Genomic DNA, 17,607 nt, shown 5'->3' on the forward strand with positions numbered 1-17,607 from the left:
ACACCGCGAACGCTTGCTCAGGAACAACTTGAAAAAGTGCTTGCCAGCTGCTAAGCCCTGGCTAAACGCAGGGCAGACGTTTAAACTCCCTGAACTTTGAAAACATCCCCAAAACCACACACGGATCCATTAGCAAGGGTGGAAAATTTACTGAGTCTGGGGTCTTAATCACACAACCTCTAACCAATCACTGGCAACTCCTAGAAAGCCAGGGTTAAAAATAAAAATGAGGACAAAAAATAAGCATTAAAATCAGAGGTTGAGCATTGCAGGGGAAAGACTCCACAGGATCGATCCAGGCAAGCTACTAAACAAATAAAAACAACAACAACAATGAGCTGGGGGAAAGAGGGGAGTAGTCAGAATCCAGAGTTGCTTAAATATCTAAAATCCAGTTTTCAACAAGAAACATGCATAGAAACAACAAAAAGCACGATCCTTACACAGGGAAAAAAAGCAGGTGAGAAAAACACTGCCACTGGATGGGACTACATATTGGACTTAACTTCAAAGTAGCTATTATAAATATGTTCAAAGAACTAAAAAAACACCATGTTTGAAGAATTACAGGAAAAAAGAATGACAATAACTCATTAAATAATAGAGAGACAAACTATAAAACATAAGCAAATGAAAATTAGGAAGTTTGAAACATGCTTTCTACTTCAAAATATCTAAGCCGTAGCCAACTGTCCTGACATGATTCACATCTTTAATAAAACATTATTTTGATTATTAACTCTATGATCCACTAAGACAAAAAATTTGCTTTTTAAAAATATCTAAACAAAAATATACCACTTCTGTTGTTCTTAAGAAATAACATTATTCAGGCTATTTGCATTAGATGTGCTCGGGACAGTCCTAGTTTATCTCTACTGCCGTGGGGTGATTATCATCAGCATTCCCTTTCCTTCCAGAATGTATCAATTATTTGGTAACTTAGTTATATGTATGTTTCCAAGTTATTTATAAATATTCCATAATTTAATTGCCAATTTAAAAATGGTAATATGAATTTTTACAGATGTAAGATAAAGTTATAGATACTCAAAGTGGTAAAAATGCTCTTCCCTATAGCATGAAAGTATCTTCAACCTATTTGGGTGCACAACTAATAAAGGTGTTGGAACAACAAAACAAAAAAGAATTTATAAAAACGAATTCTTATCCTCCAAGGAAAACAACAAATTTAATTTAGCTCAATTTTCATACCCTGATAGAAAAAGCAGTGGGTTCCTAACTACCTAGCAAAAGGAAGCTGGTCTATCTACAAATGAATGTGTAATTTAGTCTCTCACAATTAAGCTAGCAAGAGTTCTGCACACATCATTTGAAAACTGATTTGTTGCTTTAATACAAAACCTTTAAAATAGAAAAATTTAAATGACAACTTTTGTGCTAAGTGAGTTCAAATGAATAAGGAATCAAAGTATATTCGTAACTTTTAAATTTCAACAGGGAAAAAATACTAAGATCAGTCTCAAAATCTGAAATGGGTACTCTTATTCAGTTGCCATTATATCCATTTGCAATTAATACATATTTTAATATATAAATCATAAATTTCTGATTCACTTTTATAGCCTTTCCTAAATTAAACACTCATTTTAATCTAGGGTATAAAAGTTTTTAAAGTCTAAAACATGTATCATTTCCATGTTTTTATCTGTAAAAGAATTATATATTTGCAAAAGAAGTATACTCCAAAGGAATTTTAGAAATATATACTAACCTCTTAACTAATGAAACGATATATGTACACATGTATATTAGATATTAAAGTTCTTAATATTTCAATTAGTTGCCATGAAAAGATTCCATTTCACATAAAAAATGATAAGTATAAATAATGGTTATAAAATAAAATAAAAGTATTATAGCTCAGTATTTTTATACCACACTGGCCACTTTACAAGAGACCCTTAGTCCTTTTTAAACAAAGTGTTAAGAATCAAACACGCAAAAAAATTACCTTTACAAAAGTCCTATTATTTCCAGAGTATACGTTTATATACAAAAATGTGTGTATATATACAAAAGTGATTCAATTGATTGAATTTGTCCCCAAAAATATGCATTTTAAATGGCAATGTAGTATATTTTTAAAAATCACTAATTGCTTTTAATGAATAAGCTTACAATAGATATATAATTTATCTAAACAACTCAAGAAAAATTTAAATAATAACTATTCTGTACAAAAAAAAAAAACAACAAAGTTAAATTGCCTTTTCCCCTTCAAAAAAAACTTAAAACATTATAACACTCAGATGCTTAGTTCCACAGCACGAGACATTCCTTACAACCGGAAGTATGAAATTAGACTTGTTTATTAGGTTCTAATTGGCTGATCCATCTAAATGTTTTCCAAGTGATACCTAGATGAAAACCCATTTGGCACAAAGTATAAATGCTAGCTTAAAATAATGTTTGATTGAGCTATTTCTCTAAGGTGGTTGCAATGAACTTTATATCTGTGTCCCCCTACCCTAAAACTCACATGTTGAGATCCTAACTCCCAACGTGATAGATGGTATTGGGAGGTAGGTTCTTCGGGAGGTAATTAGGTCATAAGGGTGGAGGAGACCTCATGAATTGGATTAATGCCTTATAAAAAGAACCCCCGAGTCCTCTTGGCCTTTTTAAGACACGTGGGGGTAAAATGAGAAGTCAGCCATCTGCAACCCAGCAGAGGGTCTTCACCAGAACTGGACCATGATGGCACCCTGAATGGACTTCCAAGCCTCCAGAACTGTGAAAAATAAATTTGTTGTTTATAAGCCACCAGTCTATGGTACTTTGTTATGGCAGCCCCCACGGACTGAGCCAATGGTATAAACCTTTCCAAATTCAAGAGGAATGACAATGTTAGTTACAAAATTGGCTCTATTTCTTATGGAAACATCTATGAGTAAAAACCCTAAGTAAGCTTCGTGAGGCAGAGTTACCAGAAGAATTATCGACAAATAAATTACTCTCATGGGATTAGGAGGAAGCTGACTGCTTCACTAAACCATATCTACCTTCCAGGCCAGCCTTAACTTATCTGCTAAAAGTAGAAAAGAAAAGAGAGCAGGATGACAACCAAATATAGAGGAAAAGAAGTTGAGAAAGAACAATGCTTCTTGACAATTTTATAACCCATATTCACTAAATGTATTTATATCCATAATCATAGTTGTATCCCTTTTGGTAACAACAATGTGGAAATCAACAGGTTAAATCTCCATAGATCTTGATGGTGGGAGTGGAGGATGGGAGGGATGGATGGAGGGAGCTAGCAAGTGTACAAAAAAACTAACAAATCACTATGAAATGGATTAACAATCTGAAAACCAGTTAGGCTCCCTTAACAGGAAAATGCTGAGTTCCCTTACTAAGTCTACCTAATCCTGAAAAAGGATTCAAAAAAAGACTGTAAAAACTTCCAGGAACAAAATATAATCCAAAAATGGCAAATGGAAATAGCTAAAATACCTAAGGATTGGCTTCATTCTGTAACTGTACTGTGAAGATGTTTTTTCCCCCCTTATATTTGGAATTGCCAGGAAAGCTGTAAAATGGCATACAGATGAGAGGCAAATATCCAATTTCTGCATGTCTTGTGACAGCTTCTCTTCCAGAATATCTTTTCAATAATGTTTGAAAAATATAAAGTCTAGGAAACTAGAGACAGGGTTTCTCTTTGGGTCAGAGGACAAAGTTGTTGTTTCCTAACCAGAAAAATAAAGACAGATCTCCTATAGGACAAAGGCTGGACAGATTTTCTAGCTCTCCCCTTAAAAGACTGAGGTTTCCTAAACTCAGGGTTCCTCAGCTGTGACACAGCCCTACTGAGTGCACAGCATCCACCAGAGCCCACCTCTCCATCATCCTCACGGGACGTGAGGGGAAAGGGAGCCCGTCTGAGCCAGAACATTATGCTGCCTGCTGTGGCTGGAGTAATAAACTACCTAAATCCATTTAGGCTCCCTGTCTCCTTATCAGAAGAATCTATGAAGCCAACCTAGCAGCTGCCACCACACTGCTGTTTAAGAACTGTTTAACTGCTTGACATATACAAGCCCTGCATGGCTGAAGCTGGTAATAACTTTAGATGCTGACTCTGTTGGAAGGCAGTATACCTCTGATTCTCATTTCTCGAACAGAATAATCCTAGGAGCCCCTGGGGTGACTTGATAGTGTGCCAAGAAAAATATAGTATACTATCCTGAAGCAACAATTATACTCAACAACTAAGACAATTACATTTTAAAAATTAAAAAAATAATAATAATGGAATAGAAAGTAAAGTTTGCAGAATGTTTTTATATAAAATATAAGATCATGAAGACATTTTGAATAATCAGGTGGCTTCATGCTGTACCTCCAGATTCCCAGAGGTATGTATTTGTTCTTCAACCTTCAGTATAAGAAGCACGATAGTAGTTAATTAAGAAGAATAGTCTGGAAGTCAATGATGTACCTGAATAATGGCACAATTGCTAGCTGCATGATTTGGGGAAAATTACTTCAACTCTCTGAACCTCGTCTATAAAATTAAATCGTAGTAGGCTGTTGTGGTGCTTTGATGAAGATAATATATACAAACAACACTTAGAGCATGGTACATAGCAGGTATTTAATAAATGGTAGTTACTGTATTGGTTTATTATAAATTATGTTGAAACATACCAACAAAATGTAAATATTACTCCTTGTTTTAATTAATTCTAAATAAGGACATGTTTTAAAAATAATTCCATATTTCTTCTTCCAAGCACGAAACTACTAGTAGTTGCTGCTCAATGAAAAGACTGAGCTTTCCTTACATTAACAAAGCAGGAGGTGGGGGGCCGGGGCATAAGTCTGCGTTTGAATTTATGTATTTCATATGCTACACACGCACTTGCAACATATTTTGAACCAAAGAATACAATCTTTTAATCAATTTTCTTCAAGAATCACTGGGAAGATCAGCTGTCAATCAATAGATTTCAACACTCGATGTATATGTGTGGTGTCTGTGTGTACAAAATATTGTTTTAACACCAGGAAAGACTAAAACGTGCTAAAGTGTTTTCTGAAATAAATTACTTTAAAGGAAATATATATTATGTAAGAAATCAGAGTTTCACTATACTGAGAAAATTACCAGTACAATATTATAGACAAGCTCTAAAACAATAAATGAGTAAAAATAATGTGGGTACCTTTTTTATATCTATACGTTCTTTTAAGAAAATTTTTCCACCAATGTTTTGTATATATAATCCAAACTCATTATTTATAAACATATGGATGCAAATAAACTTCTATTTTTAAAGAAAATGAGTTGCTTCCTAATTGATGAAAAGACAAATAGCACAGTAAAATTCTAAAAGTTGAGTTTAAAAATTAAAGAACTATGCAGCACTAAGCAACTAGAGCAACATACAAAATCTTTGTGCAGCATCAAATGGATAACAAATCAGACACAAGAGTGTAACAAAGTGTTTAAATAAAGAGAAATTTCTAACAGGACTCCTATACAATCATTCTAATCAGTCAACAAAAATGTGTTAAACACAACTGTGCATCCATTTAAAACTCTTCTGTCCCATCTCTAACTAAGGTGACCAAATGTCTCAGCTAGCCCAGGGACAGTCCCAGTTTATTCCTGTTATTGCACCAAAAACATTAACTGCACCTTTTTTCACTCTCAAATGTCCTGGTTTAGACATTACATGGTCACCCTACTTCTAAATACCTAGCTCCTTCTGGCCTTTCCCTGCTTTAGATGTCAGGATAATTGTACAGATATTCTGAGAAAGATTAAATAAACTTTATGTATATGTATTATGTAGTTTCATTATGATTATGCTAAAGTTTATCTCAAATTCATATGGTAAAATTTCCTGATTCTCACCTCAGTCTAAATTTAAGGAGTATATATATTTTGTATGAAAATAAATTGCCCATACATTTTCCAACAGGTACCAAGAAAAACATAGAAGAGTACGCAAATGAGTAACTAAAAGAATTAAGTTGCTTATTTATCTTAGAGTATTGCTGGGCCAAATACAGAAGTATCTAGGACAAAAATATTTCAACAATTTAATTGTAAGAGTGCAAATAAACTTCTCTTTCACATATTCTTAATCATATATAATAGGAATAAAAGAAATTTAAAAATTGAATTATAATGATTTCCCAAAATTTGTTCATTCAATGCATAAGTAATCATACAATACTCTTAAAAAGTGATTTACCAAAAAAGCTATCAAGTCTAAAGCAGGTATATTTGGAAATATTAGAAATTACATCTTCCTGAATGATTAAAGAAAGTAGTCAACCAAAGGGATTTACCAGAAAACATGAGGTTAAAGACTGGAATGAAATAGGAAAAAAACGAAGGACACGATAATCTCCATTAACCAAAAACTGAAAAGGTAAAATACATGATAAATTTTAATCAAATTCACCAATTTGAATTTGCTTATATATTTTAAATTCTGTATTATCTTTTTAATGAAAGCTGAAAGAAATAAATGGCTTTATTTATCGAAACATCTTTAATTTAAAATGACACAAGCCTAACACAATCTGACTTAGATGAAAAAGAACTGTATGTGTATATATAACAAGGAAGGCTGGAGATTGATCTGGTTTCAGGGATTACTGGATCCAAAAACTTGACTGGTGTTGTCAGTACTCACTCTACCCACAGAAGCTCCAGGAGGACAATGGTTTTTATGTTTTGTTTATTTCTGTACTGGTGGCACCTAGATCAAAGACTGACATAAAATTAGTACTCAAATATTTACTGAATTAGTGAAAATCTCTTTTATTTATCTGCTTAGCTTCTGTACATCAGTTTTTCATGCCAGAAGTGATAAGCAACCTAAAAATCACATTCTTCTAATTTCACAGGCCAATTAGCAAGGTAACCTTGCTGCTAGTCACTTAGAAGAATCTCAGTGAATGACTCTAAATCACTTGCCCAACCTTGTGCCAAATATCACAAGTGGGATGAGTAGTTAGACTAGCCTAGCCTGGTAATACATACTTACCTATATGGTCATAAAGGAGAGGCTATTAAGAAAACAAAGACAAGAGAAAGGAAGGAAGGCCTACAGAGGAAAAAAATAATAGCTAACACACCTTAATGTGACATTCCTCACCAGCAACCTAAACACAAACAAGCCATTCAACTCAGTAATTTCATAGCAGTTTTCAGTCCTGCATATGCCATAGGAGATGCTCCTTATCCAAGTACTCAACCTGTACACACAAAATATACAAAGATACATAGAGAATTGTTGTATATTCACTAATGTCCAACCATTTACAAAGTAGTCCCTATGCAGACGTCCATTTCTATTTCACTCTAGCAACTATCCCCACACACCATGTCACACTATGTTTTGGTCATTTTCACATTCTACTGCAGTCTTATGAACGGCAATGGATTTTGACCAATTGATTTTAAAAAATATCCAGGAGAACCACTCAAATTATACACAAAACCATTGACAAATGAGGACCTGTCAAGATTATAACAACTAACATGAAAAGAGAAAAAAAAATGACATTAGGTACTTCAAAAAAGAATGATATGAGTATCAATGAATTGAAAGATGCCCCTGAGAAAATTGGAAAACCTAAAGATATTTTCTTAAAATGACTTCCAGAATTATGCTCCAAAATTAAGCATTAACTGAAGATATCCATCATACTATCATAAAATTTTATTGAGAAAAATCACGCCAAAAATGATCAGCATTTTAACAAAGCATTACTACTTGCAATTAAAAGTTAAATTTTAAGCATGTGATCAATTGAATAAAGATTCATAATTTTGATTTAATTTTATGTAGATAACCTCACAGTTTTTTTCACTTCTATGAAATATTGTACATTTTAACTAGACTCATACACTGGTCTCTTTCCACGTACTATTTAATTTCAGTTAAGGGGGTGCCCTGTAATCTTAAGAAGTATTTGATACTCTTCTAAGTATTAAACAAATAAATAAGCACCTAATCTGGGCAAGATACTGTACAAATGAGAGATCTGAAGTTGAATAATATAAAGAGATATTGTGTTAATGTTTGAAAGAATAAAAAATATGCTAGGAAACCACCGGGAGAGTGATTAGTGGTGACTAAAGATATGAGAATATTTTTAATTGAAAAAATATTGATTTTAGTGCTCTTTTGAAAATAAAGCTTCCCCTACTGCCTGAAATATTTTCCAATTCCTCCATTACAATGAATGATCAGGTGTGAGAGTTGAAAGCCACCTTTGATCTAGCTCAATTCTAATTTTTTTAACTGACAAAAGTATTATGACCCAGAAAGATGGAGTGGCTTAACAAAGAAAACAGAGTTAAGAAAGCTATGATTAGAACCTTTCCTATGGATTCCCAATTGGCCGCACCATCGTCTTAGCCAAAAGCAGATTCAAAAGTGCCCTCCCAGCAACCATCACTAAGTAAAGACCAAAAGAGAACACAATACAAATTAAAACAAAATACAATGCATGTTACGACTTTCATGAATATGTCTTCCATGAGACAAGGTAAACAAGTATATTTGTCTAGTCTGAGACATACCTGATGGAAAAAGTAGTGAACTTAGATCAGAAGATCTAAGTTTTTGTCACCTTGGCAGAAAAATTCTTGAACTTAGGTTGTCTCATCTTAAAAATGGTAACGATAACACTTGCTCAAAATAATTCTATGAGAAATGAGACGATGCTATGGTTTTAAAGCTATATTCTTAAAAACACCAGCCACTGAGGTTTGTTTCTGAGCTCTAAAAACAATTTAAATGTGATGATGAAATTATACTGGTAATCAAACTGTTGCAGCCCATATGAGGAATATATTAAAGAGCAGCTATTGAATTCCATGCATTAGTCTAGATAATGCAAAAAGTATACATGAGTGCACTGTTTTAATATGCAAACAGTATCATCATCTTATAATATAGTCAGTCCAGAGAAGAAATTGAGAATGCAAACCAGTGAGGCTGAGATAGTGATTTTTTAATAAATGATGGACGCAAATGTTAGGAGTCTCTTTTCCTTGCACAATATATTCATGAATGTAAGTACAGAAAATACTGCCCTAAACCAGGTGTGTTTAAATACACAGAAAGAGATATTTTAGTATTTAGTTTTCAACATCTCTATTATTAAAAGTAAACTAGAATGTAGTACCATAGCACCAAATAGAGCCCCCAAATTGATTGACTTATAACTATACAATACTCCAGAGCAGAATTCAGTCATCTCCTCCACACAGTCATTGACACCTAGGCTAATGGCTGCTCTGCCATCTACAACACATGACTTTCAAGGTCATTCTTTATTTACATTGCCCAACAGTCATACAAAAAGAGCTTGTATCAGTCAGAGTTCAGTCAGGAAAACAGAAATCATTCCATGTACTCCAAATATGAAAGTATTTAATACAGGAAATTAGAAGCTGCTTAGAGCATCATTGGAGAGTACAGGAGAAAGTAAGGTAAAGCAACTACCAACAACCTCGGTGAGTATTCTCAGTGATTCTCAAGAGCTCACCTGGAGCTCTTAAGAGTTCTTGAAAGTTTCCACCAAGTATCTTGGTCAGCAACAGCAAAGTAAGTAGTTGTGATATGCTGAACAATGCCCTACAGCTAAGTGAGTAGTTGTGATGAGATATTCACAATCTAATTCCCAGAACCTTGGAGCATGTTACCTTACATTCTACAGGAACTGTGTAGATGTGATTAAGAAAAGGATCTTGAAATGAGATATATCCTACATTAGCTGAGTGTGCCCAATATAACCATTAGGGTTTTAAAAGAGGGAGGTCAGGTCAGCAATCAATAGGAGATGCACAAGGTTACAGTGATGCAAATAAGGGATCAGGAAAAATTCAAGCTGCCTCTAGAAGCTGAAAAACACACAGAAAAGCATTCTCTCCTCAGAGCTTCCAAAAGGAACTAGCTTTGCAGACACCTTGACTTTAGATCAGTAAGGCTGATTTTGGACTTGTGATCTCCAGAACTACAATATAATAAATGTGTTGTCTTAAGCCAGTAAATTTGTAATAATTTGCTACAGCAACAACAGAATACCAATACAGTGGTCCCCTGACTCTACCTCAACTATTTCTGAAGAGCAGTGGCCCTTCTCCTCCTTTCTGCCTTCTGAATTTTAATGGCACACTAACACAGACCCTCACAGGGAAGCTTGTGATGCAATCAATGTAGATGAGTCCTCTGAGCAGGTTAGTAGTGGTCAATCAACAAAGCACAGGGCAAATCTTTATAGGCCAGGCTAGAGATGACATGAATCACGGTCGCATTCCATTGCCCAGAACTTTGTCACATGGTCCTTGATAAATGTAGAAGAAGCTGGAGAATAAAGTCTAGCTTATATCTTAGAAAAAGAAAAATTGATGTGGTAAACAACTCTGGCACACTATCAAAGAATTTAGAAAAAATATAATAAAATCTGATAAAAATATGAAAGCCGCAGCGGGAAAGCAACAGAAGTAGCTCTCTAAAAGCTGTTGACAAATATGTTCAGAGAGCCATTGTATATGCACAAACAAAAGTGGCTATTCAAAAGATGTATGTCCCTTTCAAAACAGTATAGGATAATGCCATATAAATTGTCAATTTTATTAAGGCATTATCTCTACATCTTACCACTATTCGGATTTAGTAATGAGAAATGTAGACAACTGATTCCATAATTTACTTTTTTATCATACCAGTCTGTTGGCAGCTGAATGAAAGTAAGATGCTACTATGAATATTTCAAATAAGATAAAAAATCACTTTATTTATTTATTTTTTTATTTTAGCAAATAGAGAAACATTAACTCAAAAACAATATGGCTGTCTCGACTTAGGTCTATCTTCCTAAAACTCTCTATAATTAATAAGCACAATTTGGAAATGCAAGGTCCACTGCTATGAGGCTTACAAAGATACATAAAGTATCAAACGCAAAAATGAAAAAAAAAAATGAACTTAATTTTCAAAATAAATATTTTTTTCTATTTTGAAACTGCAAGTAGATATCTGATAGAAGAATAGTGGTTTATCCCATAACGGGTAGAGGAAGGCATTTCTATAAAATTCTTAATTTATTTTTAATTTTTAATTGTTAGTTTCCCCTGTGAAAAAGAAAGTATCTACTACTCTTCCAAACTTATCTATCAGTTTAATTGGTATCCTGAGGCTGCAAGATGAGTAAGCTCTTTAAAATAATTCTTATCATTTTTAATTATTTATTTTTGCAAATAACTATTTCTCAGTACTATGCAGTTTCAGAACAATGAGCTTTAAAATCACCCTGAGGATGATTTCACTCCATCCTCACAGGCTTCAGCTTGTTCTTGTTCTTCCTCACCATTCCCTTCCCAACTGCCTTTGGACCACAAGCTCCAACAGCAAACATGCAAACAGTATCTTTATTTAACCGGCTCCCATCATTCTATGAGGTCAAATCCCTGTAACAAATCCAGATAGATACATACATACATCCATGTGTGTTCATCTTGTGGACCTGTTTCTCTGATTGAATTCTGACTGATACACGTTATCACTTTAATTTTATAGTCATTGTTAAATGTCTTAAATAACATTTTCTATACACTATCATAGCTGTTTATGTTTATAAGCTACTATTTAAATATATATAAAAATCTCAAAGTGTAAGCTCACCCATGTTAGTAGAATTCTAAAAAATTTGCCAGTGACACATATCTTTTATATAATTCCCTCTCCATGAATATGGACAAGACTTGTGAATGCAATGGAATAGCACTCTCACAATTAAGTTACTTTATACTGCAAAGATTTTCAGAAAGTTCCTAACCAGTTAACTTTAAGTTACTCAAAAGAGAAATTACACTGGGTGGGCCTAACCTCATCAGGTGAGCATTTTCCAAACAAGTGCAATGTCAGAGAGGAGATCCTACTGGTCTGGAAGAAAGTAAACACCCCTGTTTTAGACTGGTATGGAGAGGGCCACAAAGCTAGAACATGAAGGTATCTCAAAGAACTGAGAGAACACAGCCAGCAAAAAATAAGGAAAGCGGTCCTATGACTGCCAGGAATTGAATTCTGCCAAAAACCTAAAAGAGCTGAAAAGAGGACCTAGAGATCCAGGTAAGAATGCAGTCTCGCCCACCTTAATTTCAGCCTGTAAGATCCTGAACAGAAAACCTAGCTATGCCATACATCTAACCTATAGAAACTGAAATTTAAAAATGGGTGTTGTTTCTATTCACTAAATTTGCAGTAATTTGTTATGCATTGATGGAAAACTAACATACTCACAAATCACCTTTGTATTAATATCCCATTTCTTTCTTTTTATAAAAGAGTTGTTTACTTTATTATTTTATTTGTTTTTCAGAGAATCTTATTTCTTAATGATCATAGTGGATTATTCATCTTAAGAGGAACATGTAAAATGATGGAAAGATAATTGCCAAGCAGTTCTATTATTAGCTACGGACACTTTCTAAGAGATAAGATTATTTTAGAACATGTCATATACAATTTACAAATGATAAAAATCTCAAAATAAATTCATGGTAGGTAAACCAATGCAGTACTAACCTCAGGCAATTATTCTTCAATGACACCCCTGATTATATGAAAATGCTACAAACAGTTTTTAATCTCTAAAATCTCTGAAGCCAGAGATTCCTGACTAGTTGTTATTGCTACTGTGTTTCCATTTCTTTCTTAGATATAAAAGCTTACTGAAAAATTGGTTCTTACCTCTATTGTTAATGGTTTTAATAATTTATATCCAGAAATCATATAGTATTGATATATCTTTAATCACAAAAGTATGAATTATTCTGAATTCATACTGACATATCACATAAAATGATTCACAGCTGAAACAGTCCATAAGAAATTTAGCTAAAGTTTATACTGTTAAAGTCTGCAATTTTTAAAATAGTAAATGTCAAATTTCTACGAAATCATTTAAACAGAAGCAATTTTATACAACTGTGAAATACTGCAAACACAAAAAGTTTATGATTCATAAAAATGTCATAATATCAGAAAATTGGTTTGAAACCTTGAAAATAGATATGAGAGAAATGAAGATTACCATTAACTGCCTAACAATTTCTCATTTTCAGACTGCAATACTGTCAACAAATCAAATTTAAAAGCTTATGTAAAATTTTCAAAATCACAATAATTCCTTACATTTTATATACCTGTAATGAGTGTTCTCTTACTCTTTGCCAGAACCCTAGAGCTACTAAGATGGAAACCATTCATTCTCCTTAACTTTTACCCGACGACAAGAGGAGAGCTAGCACCCTCTTCATTTTACATCTTCCTGCTCCTTTATGAGTTATACATTAAAAATATAACATTACCGTGTTTAGACACTATCATCTAATGAATTCTTCATCTTCCTATTATTCTAAATATTGAGTAAAGTCCATATAAACATTCTTATACTCTTTCCTTTCAGCTCCTATCCTCGTCATTTCCAGAAATGAACCTCAATACCATTTCTGCTGCCCACCACCAGGGTCTCATCTGTACTAATAGACAAAAATTCACATAAGTGCTACAGAGAAATAAGCACAGAGATCCAGCTAGGTGAGCAAAGAGGAGGAGTCCTGCATCTAAAATGGGAGGAAGGGTAACTTGCCTAAATTGACACTGGAGGGAAGCATGTAAGAGTGGTGAGATACAGAACAGGAGCGTTAGACAAAGGCTCACCAAGAAAAAGCACTAAATAGCTTGCAAATTACTTTGGATTGCATCCTACAGGAATTTCAACAATACTTAAACAGTACTCCTCAAAGACAGCATTAGTTATCAGTCTCAGGGGGATATCTTTAGATTTATCTTTAGGAAAGATACCTTCAGGAAAGAGGGTGAAAAAAAGACACTAGTGAGTAAAGGTTTGAAATCTGCCCAAATTTCTGGCTTTGGCAAATAGATGTATGAAAATGCTCCAGTTGGTGTTAGGGACTGTAGAAGGCACAGTTTTGAGGGAGTGGGGGAGAAGATGGAACAGAAACTTAGGTTCACACTTTCTTAATACATGTAGGTTATAGCTAATAATTTTCTTGTGGAAAGGATATTATAATAGCTGCTTTTGATTATGGCAGTCAATCCACTGGAAATAATTATGGAATTTGAGTTCTTTTTATATTATCAGAAGAGTTCATTATAGAGTAAAATTCTACATAAAGGTGATTAGTTGATGTGTTAACGACGTAATACAGAAACCATCAAAATAAAAGAAGCTCACAATGTACTAGAAAAGCAAATGATACACTACTAAGAATCTAGTCTCCTACAAAGTCATATCACAACATGAGTGAGGATTCAAAAATTAGTTTTTAATAACTCCAGGCTCAACTTTAAACTTCAATCGGCCTTCCCCAGAATGAAGGAATACATCATGCATGCCAAGTCCACTCTGGTACTTATGTCAGTAACATGTAAGGTCCTACTGCTATACTTTCTGGTTCTGTTTTTCTTCCAGTATTGGAAGAGATCAGTTTTTGTACTGAGTATCACACAGAGAACTGGACAACATTTCAGAGATATGCATGCTCACTGAATAAAGTTTTAAAAGTTCAACTATTTGTTATTTTGCTCTTCTTTTCCTAAAATATGTATATTCTGCACTACCACCAAATAATAGCACAGAGTAACTCAGAGATAGTGTTGTGGGTTCAGCTCCAGACTGCCACCACAATAAAGCAAGTATCGCAATAAAATGAGTCATAAACTTTTTGCTGGTGAAGTGTCTTGCCTTGAATTTGTAAAAAACATATCTGTGAAGTGCAGTAAAGAGAAGTGTAATAAAACCAGTTATGCCTATTTTAGACTCTCTTGTTTAAAAGAAAAGGAGTTTGGGAAGACAATCTTTTTTAATCAACAATTTTCTCCCTATTTTTTTATTTTTAAAATATATTTTATAAAAAATATTTTAATGGAAACGTTATCATAATTTACAATTGTACTAGATTAACAAATGTTTTCACATGTTAAAGTAGTCTTATAATTGGAGATGCTAAGATGTTTCGAAGATGTACGCTTTCTAGACTTCTTTTTAGGGTTTGTTTGGTTTTTTTTTTCTTTCAACTGAAAGTTACTGTGGTCTCTGTAATCTTTCTAGGAGATAAAAAAAAATCATAATTTCTCTGCAGTCCCTCATTTTTTTTACTGCTGTCTGCTCTGGTAATCAACAACAACAACAACAACAACAAAACTCTACTTTTTAATCTCCTCCCTTTCTCAAGAAAAACTATAAAATCTAAAACTCTTGGAATATTGTTTTTAAATAGCAAATGCTAGAAAACATATCTTTAATTTACATTTGAAAATACACTTTTAATTTGACAATGGTTCTTCTCTAAACCTCTTGGCTGAATTCCACCAAGAATTTTGTGTGGCCTACTTTAATGTTAATATTAAAAAGCTAAAGAGAAGAAATTGAGTTCAGAGTTTTTTCAGGCAAAAGGTAAAGACCAAGAGAATCAGAATTATTTTGTTGATGGTATCAAAGGCTTTTTTTTTTTTTTCACTCTCCCTACCCAACTATCAAGAAAGTTGTGGTAATATTTTAAACATGAATTAGATTTGAGTCACGTGTGTAAAACATCAGGAAAAACCATCTTGAATTATACAAAGAGAATATCTTTACTACAATGATATAGCATTGAAAACCTTACTCACATTTCCAAAATGATTTTTTTTCTGATCCTACTAGGTCGACTATCCTAGGTAAAGAATGGATAACTGATACAAACTCCACAACTACTTTAGTTACTTCAACCCTCGCCCTCATCAAAGTTATTAGAGGATTAAGATTGAAATCAGGTGATCTGACCTTCACAAATTTGTATAACAATGTGAGGTTACTCTCACAATTATACACTGAGTTCAACGTAAACATACAGCTATAAAAATAAATAATTAAGAATAAAGAATAACTTAAAACACATTCTCAATATGCTCTGTTGCCTCCGGAAACCGATGACGAAGGGAGCAGAGTAATGAAAATATGGCATAGTTCCTGTAGGTTTTCTACTCCCAAAGGTTTTCCACACCCAACACGCCCCTTTTAGTAACTCGAGCGCCAGAAGGTTCACCTCCAACTTAGGGTCAAAAGCGCCCTGTGTCTGAAAGGCGTGAAGTGCTGAGGCGCAGACGTGGGACGCTTGGTTGTTTTAGGAGAAAGGACTGAGCTAACTCCCCATCTGTAGGACCTAAAGGCCTCGCACATTGCTTTCCAATGACTGGACTCCCGCGCCAAGGCGGCCACCGCCGCGCCCGGCGGCCAGGCTGCCTAGCAACGCGACGGGGCTGCCTAGCAACGCGGCTCGCCCGGGCACGCCCAGGGCCGCCCCAGCCCACTTTAGCCCGCAGGGGAAGGCCAAGGGGATGCGATATACCTCTTTTTTCTTCTGTCCTCCCCCGAGCTGGATGCAGAGGAGCAGCAGAAGCAGGAGAAACGGAAAGCTCCCCGTGGGCAGGTACCTCAGCCGCCGCCCTCCCTGTCTTCGGCGTGAAGGAGCGCCCTTGGCACCCATCGCCGCAGGGCAGTGTCTCCTCCACGCTCGGTAACCGTGCGCGCCCAGCTCCTACCGGCGCTCTGCACCTGCCAGACCAGCCGCCGGGAGCCCCCTGCCTGTGCCCTCGTGCGTGCCCGCGGCTTCGCCAGGGACCTGTGCAGCGGCCGAGGACGCAGTGGAGGAAACTGACAGCATCCGGTTCACCGGCAGAGGGGACCTGGAAAGGCGCGGGACGGGGCAGGAAGTGGGCGTGGCGACGGAACGGCCTCCGCGCGCGCTGCGCTCTCCGCAATTTTCCCTGAGACCTGCGCTGCAGAGTGTACGCTTTCCTGCTCGCTGATCTGGCTGGAATGTCCAGCTATTGAAGCCAATACTAGATTCCAGGAATATGCGAAGGGCCTGTCCAACATTTTACCTGGAGCCATGGACAGATATAATTGCCTTCTTGGTGATGGAGAAGAGCTAAGAGGACTTAGTAAGGACCTGGTCATTCTTGCCAAGGGCAGTCAGTCTCCGTTCCCAGTGGACATTTTTAGGGACACAGCTGTGACTCACATGCTGAGCCTCTGAAGCCCGCTAACATAATCCAGACCCCTTGGATGCGTAGAAGTCGCCCACGACTTTACAGCTGTTTCTTGCAGACCTAAGTGAGGGGCCCTGAGGAGCCAATCTACACACCATTTGGTTGATTCATTTCGCTTTCATTCAGCATTCATGGAGCGCCAAAGTGCGGTGCGCTGGTCTAGACTCTTCGAATGCAAAAATTAATAGTACTTAATTCAATCCCTGCTCTCTGAACATTTTAAGAATAGCAGCAGACTGTTTATTGAATATTTGATATGGGCCAATTACTGTTATACTATTTCGTATATACCCTTTTATTCCTCTATCTTGAAATTTCTTCACTTGGATCATGAATATCTTTCATAGTCTGATGAAGCCTATTGACCCAGTCTTAAAACTTCTAAATGCAAAAATTACGTAGGATTACAAAGGAATCAATTATTATTAAAGACCATTAATTAAATTAAAACAATTCACCTTCCACCCGGTGGTCAACAAACATT

General features: G+C 35.3%; 1 protein-coding gene across 3 annotated transcripts in view; it reads right to left on the minus strand.

Moving 5' to 3' along the window:
- The window catches only part of TUSC3 (tumor suppressor candidate 3), a 158,159-nt gene extending 141,304 nt beyond the window's left edge, over positions 1-16,855 (minus strand). The window contains exon 1 of one of the 3 annotated variants that reach the window (XM_006916428.3): positions 16,421-16,765. In XM_006916428.3, the coding sequence (XP_006916490.1) occupies positions 16,421-16,558 (138 nt within the window). In that variant the 5' untranslated portion in view covers positions 16,559-16,765. Of the gene's footprint in view, positions 1-16,420 lie in introns of all 3 variants that reach the window. The other 2 variants (XM_006916429.3, XM_025049884.1) reach the window with 2 other exon arrangements.
- Between the last annotated feature and the right edge of the window lie 752 nt (positions 16,856-17,607).

Source organism: Pteropus alecto, unplaced genomic scaffold (assembly GCF_000325575.1).
Source record: "Pteropus alecto unplaced genomic scaffold, ASM32557v1 scaffold24, whole genome shotgun sequence".
Classification (NCBI taxonomy): domain Eukaryota; kingdom Metazoa; phylum Chordata; class Mammalia; order Chiroptera; family Pteropodidae; genus Pteropus; species Pteropus alecto.